This window comes from Rousettus aegyptiacus, unplaced genomic scaffold, assembly GCF_014176215.1.
Source record: "Rousettus aegyptiacus isolate mRouAeg1 unplaced genomic scaffold, mRouAeg1.p scaffold_m13_p_8, whole genome shotgun sequence".
NCBI classification, from domain to species: Eukaryota; Metazoa; Chordata; class Mammalia; order Chiroptera; family Pteropodidae; genus Rousettus; species Rousettus aegyptiacus.
The window spans coordinates 13,618,487-13,630,754 of record NW_023416311.1 but is presented as its reverse complement, the minus strand read 5'-3'; the positions used below and the strand labels follow the sequence as shown (position 1 = coordinate 13,630,754).

Sequence of the window (12,268 nt, the reverse complement as noted above, 5' to 3'; positions counted from 1 at the left end):
TCAGCAAAGGCTAAAGCACAGAGTCCTTAGCACCATCGATTTGAGGAGTGGCCTCAGACAGGGGCTAGATAGGAACTCTTCTTAAGTGCCACCTATTAGCACATGGTGAAAGTCTCAATCTGAAGTGGCCAGGTGAGGATCCATCCCAATTCACATAAGAGGATCTTTCCCCCAGTTGCTCCATGAGCCTAAAATTTTGGCTTGGGGAAAAGTCCTGTTTCAGTTCTCCATCTAACAATGTGAGAGTTACTGAGTAGTCCCTTCTACAAAGACATGATTGTGAAGGTGGATTTAAATGACTGAGCACCTTTGTTTTATCTTCCTAACAGTTAAGAGGGGAAAATAGGATGTCTGTGGGTTTCTCTGACAGTTTCATCTACTGTCTTTGAGACTCCTACCTATGATAGGAAAAACCAACAGTGCTAGACAATCTACCTCACCTTTTGCTTGTGGCCCAAGGTAGAACAGAACAGACAGTATTCTCTTGGTCCCAGTGGTTCATCCCAAATGGTGTGGATGAACCTTTCTTCCTATCACTCAAATCAGACTATTTCTCTCTATCTTTAATAAAAATTACCTTGTACTTCTTGGATCATTTCCAAAATCCTAGTCCTGTGCTTAAAATTCTTTCAACCTTCTCTCAGTGATTGGTCACCCCATGTAAAATTTCACACACACACACACACACACACACACACACACACACATTCCATATCATCCTTCCTGCTTAATGTTTTCTCCTTAGAATTTAACACAAAATCAACTTTATATTTTACTTATTTGTTTACTGTCTGACTGCTGTATTAAAATGGATACCCCATAAAGGCAGGAATTTTTGCACATTTTGTTCACTGTTGTATTCCCATATCTAGAACTGTGCCCAGTATAAAATAAATTATTTGTTAAATGAATGAATGAACAAGCCAAGGGTTTCTAGCCTATGTCATATTCTGCAACTTGATCCTGCATTCTCCATCCATACCATAGAAAACTCAAAGTCTCTCACCTATTCCTAACTCAAACCATCCCAAGGTCAATTTCAGAAACTTGAAATGCAATCTCCCATTCAAACAATAGAGCCCCTTGCCTCCCTCAGTCATCTGTTTAAATCTGACTCTGAGTCCTATTAGTTTGATCTTACTACTCTCATATCTGTCCTATCATCTCTGTCACCACTGGTGTTACCTTGGTTCACGCCGCCATCAATCCTGCTAGGGAATCTACTGAAATAGTTCACTAATCTACAGTCTCATACCCTTCCAACCCACAGTCCTTAGAACTGAAAGAGTGAGCTTTCCAAAACTGCAAATCAGATCACCTAAGCCTCCTGCATAAAGCCTATCAGTGGCTCCCCATTACCTATAGGATTGAACCCAAACTTCTTCCCATGTGACCCATAGCCTTCTTTGTCCTAATGAACTACTGAGAGTTGCCCAACCCATCAAGAAACACAGCTTCGAGCCTTTGCCCATGCTATTCCCACTGTACCAAATGTTCTTCCATCTACTTGAAGAGCCGCTGCTCAATCTCAAGATCCACCTCAAGTACATGCATCTCTCTAAAGAATTCCTGACTCTACATATTCTATGGTTCCTAACTTTTTTGGCTTCAGGAACTGGTGCTCCTATGAGAATCTAATGCCTGATGATCTGAGGTACAGCTGAGATGGTGATGCTAGTGCTGGGGAGCAGCTGCAAATACGGATGAAGCTTCTCTCTCTTGCCCGCCCCATATCTCCTGCTGTTTGGCCTGGTTCCTAACAGGCCATAACTGGTAGGACTGGTACTGGTCTGCAGCCTGGGTGTTGGGGACTCCTGTTCTACAACATTTATGACTGTGAGCTCACCAAGGACAAAAATTGTCATGACTCTATCTGCAAATCCTCAGTGCTAGGAGCATTTTAACACAAAAAAATATTTTCCAGAAGTAAATGTGCAGAAATAAAGAAAGTCTACCCTTCCACAAAGCCTGTTCAGATAAACTGAAGAGGAGTGGCTTCCTTTCATGCTACCAGGCTACTTCTGAAATCCCCAGTTCATTCTACCAATGTTCATTTCTACAGAGTCCTCTACTGGGTATTTTTGACCCATTATCAAAAAAGGGGATGAGCGGTAAAGGCTAATGCTAAACATTGTATAGAGAAAATATCTGCTACAAATACAGACAAGCTAAAAGAAATCGTACATAAATAACTTTAACCCTGTGTATGAAAAGGGTCTTCTACCATCTATGTGATCATCTCAATTTAGCAGATTCATACAGTGTCTGGAGAATTAAACTGTGCAATCTCAAAAAGGGTCAGGGAGTTGTATACACATCCTCTATTAGTGGAGTCCTGTCCACGAAGGTTTGCAAAGTGAGCCAAATAAAGCAAAAATCATGGTCTCAGGGAAACAAAAAAACACTATACAAAAAAAAATCACCAGTTTAGTTAAGCTTTCTCTCTTTCTCTACCTCTAACTCAGTTCTAAAACTTTTTCCTTTTAAGTCATACAGTGTACATAATTTAGAGAAAAAAAGAATTTATCAAATTTATACTATTTGAGGTAAAAAAAAAATGACAACTCCATTCTAGCATTTTTGTCAATGTCTTTAGACATTTGACCTATAAATTGAAAACAAAATTACCCATAAATTAACAAAAATGGGTATTGACAAAAAGTCAGACTTAGCAATTTCCAGACATACTTAATGATTATATGTTTTTATTTTTGAAATTCAAGTAATACCCTGTTCAAAGTACCACTTTCAGAATTTCTGTCATTGTCATACTTCATTTAACAATACAGCACAGCTCCATTCCTTAGAATACGTCTCACTATCCCTGAAGACAGAGCCTGCAACACTAAGATCATAAAGATGCCAAAATGTCTAGCAGGAATTACATCTGCACTCCACTCCAGTGGCACCTTCAAAGTCTAGAGCAGGAGCCACCCTCCTACAGGCAAAGATACTTGTCATGCTAGAATCTCTCAAGTAACCTGAGAAGTGTAGTTTCTGACCTCAACAATGTAGCTTTTAAAGCTTTCTCGGTGAAGGGAATTACAGGTGAAAATATTTTTCTACTTCATCCATAAATTCTTCAACTACTAACGAAATGAATACAATAAAGAAAAATCAGGAAAATAAAGCACCCTTGCTAGATTTCCAATAAGTAAATGACATGGGGAACTCCAATCACAAGCAGAGAAAGAAAATATCAACTGAGTATACAGGGTTACGGCAAAACTGACAACCTATTCAGGACCTCAAACTCAAGCACTTATTGTCTCTGATTTACACTATTACTTCTCTCATCTCTGATTTAAGCTGTTACTTCTCCCCATGAGGATTCTCGTTCCTGGGGCTTTTCACTGTGTAATTATGCAATGTGTGGGCACCACAAAACACAATATAGTTTTACAAGTTAGGCTTTTAAAAATTAATGTAATTTTTTCTACATACTTCCAAAATAGATGTTCCCCTCAAATCACCCAAAATATTCTGGTAAACATAAGGACTATTTTTTAAAAAGTGTTAGTTGTTTAGAACCCTTACTTTTGGTCCCAAACATCATTTCCCAGATCTCAAAGATTTGTGTCCTTTATGACAATAAGAAAAATAAAAGAAGCTCAGTGAAAACATCAAGAATAGCAGTAAGAAACTTAAAACCAGGACAAGGACCTGATACAAATCTGAGGGACTGGGGGTGGAAGATCTAAACACTGGGTGCATTGCTCACTTTCAAATCACTTGGTGGCTTGAGACATTCGATGTCCTAAAATGCTGCAGTCTATATGTTCAAACAAATAACATAATAAGAACGCATAGTTAAATAAAGTCGAAAATTGAAAATGCAAATTTTTTTCTAAAAAGAGACCTAGGCAAATGCAGTGTGCACTCAGCAGTATATAATTCCATCTAATTCTCAAAAGTCCTACAGGGCTGAGCTGACTTCCTTGTTCTAGCAAAAGAAGGCCTAAACAGAGGGTTTTATTCTTTACATCACTGGAAAAAGGCATAAAGAAATGTTTTGATGGGACTTAAGGGTAAGCAAATGAAATGCAAAGGCAATTTATTAAAGTGCTTCGAGGTTAGGACTGCAGGGCTCCAATCTCCTTACATTCATAAGACGTATCCTAGAATTTCAGAAACATTAACAGATGCCTGGTAGGAACTGCATTTTCAAAGTTCTCCTTCCTTCTAAAGGTCTCATCTAGGTGAACACTGCCACGGGTGTGAACAGATCTGTGGTATCTGACTCATTGGAGGAAAAGTCCCACTGGCCCCAAGATGCCCCCACTGTAAGGTGTCCCTACACAATAACTGATCTGCCTCCAGATACTGGTGCTGGAAAGAGATTGTTTTGTTTTTTCAACACAAACAGAATTGGGGAGGGAGATGACCAGGCAGAGAAATACACGTACCTTTCAACTGGTCAACAACAACGCTCTGGCCAAGGCGTTCAGTAACTCTCCCATCTTCCATTTCGTACCGATCATCTAGGTATTTTGCAGTGGCCTCAGAAATGTGAACCTTGCCAGCCACTCCCAGCTGCTCCATGAGATTGGCCAGGTTCACGTCATTGGACCACACATCGAATTTGAACCTCCTCATGCCCAAGATGCCGCACAAGACAGTCCCTGTGTGAACCCCAACACGCATGTTCACCATCTCTTTCTTCTCCTGACAGAAGTGCTCGATAGCTCTTATCATGCCCAAGCCCATTTCGATGCAGCAGTAGGCATGATCAGCCCGGGGCTCGGGGCACCCTGCCACGCAGTAGTAGCAGTCTCCCAGGGTGCTGATTTTCTCACACTTGGTCTCTTCACACAACCGGTCAAAGCGACCGAACAGATCATTGAGGAGACCCACCAGGGCATGAGCGGACTTGTTGGCACTCATCTTAGTGAAGCCTACGATGTCTGCAAATAAAATACTGACCTCTTCAATCTGCTGCATTTTAAACGGGCGGAATGCTATAGGGGCTTTCTGTATGGAAGATTTTTTCTTCCTGTTCTTGGGGCTGGAGGTGGCGTGCCTTTTCACAGAATTCTCGCTCTCCTCGTCCCCCTGTTTCATCAAGTCATCAGCTATGATTCTTGGCATCACAGAATGAATCATCCTCTCTTTCAGGGCTTTTTCCACTTCCAGATCCTTTCCGTGCATAATGGACTGTCCCACCTTGAGAAAGGTGCTCCTGGATCTCACCTGGGACATGATGAATAGGTGGATCCCAATGGCATGAATACAGACGTGGAGCAGGGCTCGGCTCAACAGCTCCCAGTGCGGAGGCCCTATTTCAGGTGAGGGGAAGCAGTCTTCACTTTGGAAATGATAGCCAAAGGTCTCAAAAAGAACAGAATAGGCCACTCCCAAAAACAAGCTCAAGTACAAAGGTAAGTGCATGACGGTGTAGAGCAAAAAGAGCACTTCGATGCACATGGAAAAGCTCCCCACTTGAGATAAGCAAGTGTCTGTGGGCTTGGCTGCGAGAGTATGATTGGAGCTGTCAACACGTCCTGAGAGAGGCGTCAGAACCTGAAACTGGGCAGCCAGGGTCAGGGCGAACACTAGGAGGGTGAGAACCAGCGAGGTCCCCACGTAATGTCGGGCATACAGTTTGGTGAAGGTAAACAGGAAAAAGCCCACACACACCACAAGGAAGCACAGAGCAGGGACTGCCATGACTATCAGTTTGGATCTCATGTGGACCCCAAAATAGATGCTCCAGAGCAGGCAGGCGAAGCCAATGTAGAAGAGAGCGTACCGGAAGCGGCGCTGGGTCTGCGGGAAGCAGCGCTCAAGGCAAGCCTCCTCCAGGTTCACCGAGTCGAATTTGGGGTCCCACCACCGGCTGGAGGCCCTCTCGAACAGTTGGGGCAGTTTCTTCTGCCTGCGCAGGCGGCCTCCAGCACCCACTCTCCGGGGGACCCCGCCTGAGTCGCCTGAGCTGCTACAGCTGGAAGAGATGCTGTACTTGCAGTGTTTGGGGTGGCTGTTGGACGATAGCTGCTTGGGGTTGATTTTGACCCTCACGCTGTTGCTGTCTCCGCTGGAGTCACAACTCACCTCGGTGCTGTGGTGCAGCAGCAGCTGCTGGTGGGGCGGGGAAGCCATGTTGCCGCGCGCTCCGAGCCTTCCCCGGCCGGGGTCACCGGTACCTGTCAGCGAGACAAGCAGAGTTAGGCTGGTGTTTATTCCCACCCAGGTACACCCACCTGAAGGCCATAAGCTCTATCCATTTCCTAAGTGGCGGCCCCAACAGTCCGTTTGCAAAGGCACCATATGCTCACAAAACCGCGGTAATGTCTAATCAGCTCTTCCACCGTCCCACCTCGAGGCCGACCCCAGTCACCGGGAAGCGGTCCGGAACGCCCAGGGTCCGCGAGGCGGCGGCCACTCGAGCCCTCCGCGCCGCCCAAGCCGCACCTCCCCTTGTGCACACTCGCCTGCTGAGCCCGCCGCGGCGGCTGAGGGGAGTCCAGCCCCGAGCACTCTCACGCCACCCGCCGCTCTGGCAAACGCCGCTCTCCAGGCGGCAGCGGGCCCCTCATGCTGCGCAGAGCGCGGCGCCTCCACTGCGTCAGGCCGCCGGCCGGACCCCTCGGTCCCGCCCGCGCTCAGCGGCCCCGCGGGAGGCGGCCAGCGAGTTTGCAGAGCCCGCGGCGCTGCGGCCGCCCCCGTCGGCGCGGCTCTTCTAGCGGGGCCTGCTCCCAGCTCCGCCCGCTCGCTCTCGGTCCTTCGGGGCCGACCCAGTGGGCTGGGATGCCCAGAGCCCCGGAGCCGCCGAGCGCAGGGCGCGGGCCCCTCAGCCGGCGGCCCGTGCGCGGCGCTGCCGCAGAGCCCGCTCCCGCGACGCCGGCCCGGGACGCCCGCCCACGCCCGAGGCAACCTCTCGAGCTAGAGATGCCGCCGTGGCCGCAGCCACCGCCGAGCGCCCCGGTGCCGCTGCCTCATGTCGGAAGAGCAGCCACAGCCGCCGCCACCACCATCTCCGGCCCCCTCCCCCTCCCGCTGTCACTGACAGACTCGCGCCCGCACCGCCCCTCGCCCCGCTGCAGCGCGCACGCGCGGCCCGCGCACGCCGCCGCCGCCAATCCCGGGCACGCGCACGATGCGCGCGCTTGGCTGGCGGGACTGCGGGGCGGGGGCGGGGGCGGGAGCGGGCGAGCGCTGCGGCTCCACCCTCTGCCCCGGGCAGCGCCACTCCAGGTCCGCCCACTGGGAACGCTGAGGGGCGGCATGGGCTGGCTCTGGCTGCGGGGGCCAGTTAGGAGACCGCCTGTCCATGCGGTTCGGTCCCCATACCCGCTCTGGGAAATCTAAGAGGGACCTGCTAGTTAAAGAACAGCTGAGGTGCGACGTTGAGGAAACGAAAATGTTTGCCCTCCCTCTCAGCACACCTTTTTCATAAATAGAAGTTTGCAACTATTGTATTTGCCTAAAAGGAGGCTCCCCTTAATAAGCAATGAGCGCGTGCCCCGTGGGCACTAGTCCTTTCCTGAGCGTGCTCCCTGGGGCGACGACCACCATAGTCTTAGCCCCAGCCTCTGGTGGCCAGGTGGGCGGGCCTCCAGGGGGCCGTGGTTGCCCCTAGAAAGCTGGTGCTACTGAGAACCAGCTCCCCCAGCCTCAGCTCGTGAGTTTCCTTTCCCATCTAAGGGTCATCTCCTCCTCGTGAACAACTGCTTTTCCACAAATGAAACTTTCAAAGCAATTTGCCGCCCGGTCAGCAGTACCACAGTGGCCTCCATAAGTACTAACTGCACTGTGTAAATAATCCTATATACTACCCATTATGCCAATGCTGGCCATTCTCCTCCCTATACTTTACAGTACATCCTGGCTTCACAGGATTCTTCTCCCTCCTTCCTTCACCTCCCAGGCTCCATTCCTCCCCTATACCAGGTTTCACTGTTGAACTAGAAAATAAAATAAAATGTGGTCTGTCCACATAACAGAATATTATTCAGCCATAAAAATGAATGAAGTACTGATTCATGCTGCAACCGAGATGAACCTTGAAAACAGTAAGCAGTGAAAAAAAAAAAAAAAAGCCAGTCAGGAAAGAAGACATGTTGTATGATTTCATTTATAGGAAATGTCCAGAAGAGGCAAATCCATAGAGGCAGAAAGCAGATTAGTGATTGCCAGGGGCTGGGGGATGGGCATGGGGAGTGACCCCTAATAGGCAAGGGGTATCTTTAGAGGGTGATGGAAATCTTCTAGAACTAGATGGAGGTGTGGCAGTTGTACAACACTGTGAATGTAGTAAATGCCACTGAATCGTACACCATTACTGTGGTATTTCTGCCAAAAGTGCATAATCTCAATTTAATCATGAGAAAACATCAGAAAACCCCAAATTGAGAAGTATTTCTTCCAAGTAATTGACTAGTACTCATCAAGAATGTCAAGGTCATGAAAGACAAAGAATGAGGAACTGTCACATTGGAGAAAAGTAAGAGATATAACAACTAAATGGAACACAGGATCCTGATTTGGAACCTGGAACAGAAAGGACATTAGGGGAAATTAGAATAAAGTCTGTAATTTAGTTAATAGCATCACATTGTGACTATGTTAATTCCCTGGTTTTGAGCATTGTACTATGATTGTGTGCAATGTTAACTTACGGGAAACTTGAATGCAAGGTATAGGGGAACTCTAGTATTTTTGCAACTTTAAGTCTAGAATCATTGTAAAATAAATATTTAAAAAGCTAATATAGAAATAAACCTTTATTGAGCATCGGCTATGTGCCAGGCACTCTCACGTATTCCATTTTTACAGATGAAGAAACTAAGATTAAGAAGAGTTCATTGCACAAGCCAGTGAGATAATAATAGTAAACTTACACTGACTGAATGTGTTGTAAGTGTCAGAAACCACTGGATGCTTTCACTTGTGATCTACCTGGTTCTTACCTCTGAGGTTACGATTGTCCCTATTTTAAAGAGATAAAAACAGTGATTGAAGGATGACATGACCAAAGTCATACAAAAGCTAGGAATAGAGTTCAGATTCAAAACCAGATTGGACTTCTGCTGCATGATGCTCTAAACGATGCTGGCACCACCCTCTGTAAGCTTCACAGTGGCCCTTCATACACACCACTGTCTTCTATACCCACCGACCCAGCTGGACAGGAGGCCCTCGGAGAGGTGCTCACCATTTAAATTTCCCCCACTTAATGCAACACTGTGCTCCCTCCTTCCTGGTTTCCCTAAATAATCCAAAAGATGGCCTGTCTGTGCTTTTCCTCTCCTCCCCAATCACTTTAGTCTACCCGCCATTTGTGGTAACTTAACATTCGTAAATTAGTCATCAGATTGTTTAGACACTGGTAATAACATACCCAGCCCCCTCCTTCTCTCTTATATGTCTTTGGGAAGCAGTTGGGCTGCATTCCCAGCTGTTGAAACCTATAAACTGCCAGAGCCTCCTTGATCTCCAGGTTAGGGTGTGAGTCATTCCATACACCTTTGGGACAATGTGCCTGGCACTGTACATTAGGCCATGGCTGCACAATCATACACCATCTCTGTCTTTAAGGGACATGTAGTAGCTGGGAAAGATGCTGTGAGAAGGGAATGAATAGGGAAAATAGAATCAATTAGGCTTGATGACAGTCCTACAAAGGAGATTAATTACATTCTCATATTGCCAAGCCCTGGAGAGGAGTCAAGGGAGAATCCTGGATCCCTTCTCCCTGATCCCCAGGAAGCAAAAAGGTGCCTGAAACCTTTTTGGGACAGATGTAATGGCTTTCTCCAACCATGCAACCCAGGTTGCTGCCAGATCTGCAGGGTTTTCTCTCCAGCTATGATATGCATAGAACTTCCACCAGATAAAGCACAAATCGGAATGTGTTCATACAAACTCTGCAAAGCTCTCAGAAAGCATTGCTGGCCTCATCATTTCATTCTTGCCCTCCCTCACATGAAGGTTCACCCGATCAGGTAGGGCCTTAGCTGCAAGTTATATGATGTCACTCAGGGTGACAAAGATTATTGGCTTTGAGATAAGTAGACTGGAAACCACTGCCTCCCCCAGCCCCCATCATTACGTTCCACAAAAGCACAAAGGGACTAGGGTATAAATGCATAAGGACACAGATAATCACCGTGTAAATCATAATATAAATATCTTGAGTTTGTGAAATACTTTCTAGTTTGCAAGAGGCTTGCACCTATACTCCTTCCTTTTTTCTTACACCAGGTGAGTCCTGGAGGTCACAGCCTCATGACAGAAGTGCTCTAGAATTCCAGGCTTCCCAGTCCGCTATTCTCTCTGCTCCACCTTGATAACAATTACTACCACTATAGTCATTTCCTCCGTGTCTGGCATTTCTTGTTTATTATTTCATATGATGTTTGACTACACTTTGAAGAAACCAAGGTTTAGCCAACAAATACTAGAAGGAAGATTTGAACCCAGGTGAGTCCCCAAACACCACCTTCTAACTCAGCTGTATTCAGTTTACTCCTGTTCTATCCAGTCCTTCCCACTCATTTGTACTGGGTCCCTGGTACATACAAGGTGCTGTGCAGCCAAGCCACAGGCTGGCCATAGTCAGGCTCCCAGGCCAGGGCAAGGCTGGTCTTGTTCCCTGAACCCCATACTCATGATTAAGGGATGTGTTGGTTTCCTATTGCTACTGTAACAAATTCCACAAATTTGGTGGCTTAAAACAACAGAAATGTATTATCTCACAGTTCTGGAGGCCAAAAGTCCAAGATCAAGGTGTCAGCTGGGTCATGCTCTGGGGGTTTTAGGGAAGGATCCTTCCTTGTCTCTTCCAGCTTCTGAAGGCTCTAGCAGTCGTTCACTTAGGAACTGCATAGCTCCTTTTGTGGGGACACTATTCAACCCGCTACAAAAAAAGAGACAGATTTAGGCTGCGGTGTCACCCTGTTCTTCAGTGGGGACAGGGGTGCGGTGCTAGGTGCTCCTACAACAACCCCAAGGCTGGGCAGCCCATCATCCAGGAATCAGGAAACAGGGCCAGCCTGCTGGTTCCCAGGACAGCGAGTGAGCACAGTGCCAGCCTGGGCAGGGCAGAATCAGTGGTTCCTGAAATTCAGGAAGGTTAGGAAAGGGCCAGAACAGTGTTGCCAGGACAGCCTAAAATCATATTCCTGGGCTGCTCTAAGTATCCCGGGAAGGCGGAAGTTTTGTAAATCGTTTCTGCTACAGCCAGGCCACGGTGCCCTGTTGGGAGCTAACCTCATATGACTCCACAGCCCAGAGCTAGGCTTCCTTCTGAATCCTTATCAGCTGAGCCTGTGGTCACAGTGCCATTTGCAGAAGGTATGGCCCCCTTAGTGCCCAGCCAAGAATGGTGGCCATGCAGGAAGGCCCTGGCTGCCAGGATGGGGACATGACCGGTCTTCTTCCTCACTCGCTTAAGGTGGAGGTCAGAGACACCAGGTGACTTGCAATTCTGCACTTCAGCTCTATTCAAAAAACCTTCTACCTGGCCCCCAACAAGAAAGAAAGGGGATAAGACACGGAAGAGGAGGGAAGATGTCTTGGAGGCCTGCAAGTCCCAGTAGGGCCCAGGGAGGTGGGGAGGGTCTCTTGGTGATTCTGCAAGAGGCAGCAAGACTGTGTGAGGTGAAATCAGTGGGCTCTGCAGTGGGACTGCCTGGCTTCAAACCCCAACTCCACAACTCACTGTGCAACCTTGGGCTAGTTATTTAACCTTTCTCAACCTAAGCTCTCTTCTCTATATACTGAAAATCAAAATAGAATCTATTTCATGTGGCCATTATGAGGATTAAATCAAACAAGTCAAAGAAAGCACTTAGTATAGTACCTGGTCTGTGGTAAGTACTCAACTAATGCCAGCCATTATAAGCCATTAACACTGAAGGTGAACCTTGAAGGCAAGTGTGAAGGTTCATTTTCTGTGTCAACTTGGCCATACTATGGTGCTCAACTGTTTGATCAAACATCAATCTGGATGTTTATGTAAAAGTATTTTTAGAAGTGATTAACATTTAAAACAGTTGACTTCAAGTAAAACAGATCACCCTGCATAACGTGGGTGGGGCTCTTCTAATCAGTCCAAGAGAAAAGACTGAGGTTCTACAGGAGGAAAGAATCCCGCCTCAGACGGCCTTCACACTCCACTGCAACCTTGACTCTCACTGGAATTTCCAGCTTGCTGGCTTCCCCTGTGGATTTCAGACTTTCTGATTCCCATAATCTCTCTCTATAAACATACACCCTATTGGTCCTATTTCTCGGGAGAACCCTGACTACTACACTGCTGACTCTT

At 47.0% G+C, this 12,268-nt stretch overlaps 1 protein-coding gene across 2 annotated transcripts in view; it reads right to left on the bottom strand.

Moving 5' to 3' along the window:
* Positions 1-7,001, bottom strand: part of ADCY9 (adenylate cyclase 9) — a 113,585-nt gene extending 106,584 nt beyond the window's left edge. For both annotated transcript variants that reach the window (XR_004952390.1, XM_016166586.2), the window contains exons 1-2: positions 6,432-7,001; positions 4,407-6,143 (exon numbers count right to left, since the gene is read on the bottom strand). Coding sequence is in view for 1 of the 2 variants with exons in the window: in XM_016166586.2 (XP_016022072.1) it covers positions 4,407-6,099 (1,693 nt within the window). In the remaining variant the exon portion in view is untranslated. The remainder of the gene's footprint in view (positions 1-4,406; positions 6,144-6,431) is intronic.
* Between the last annotated feature and the right edge of the window lie 5,267 nt (positions 7,002-12,268).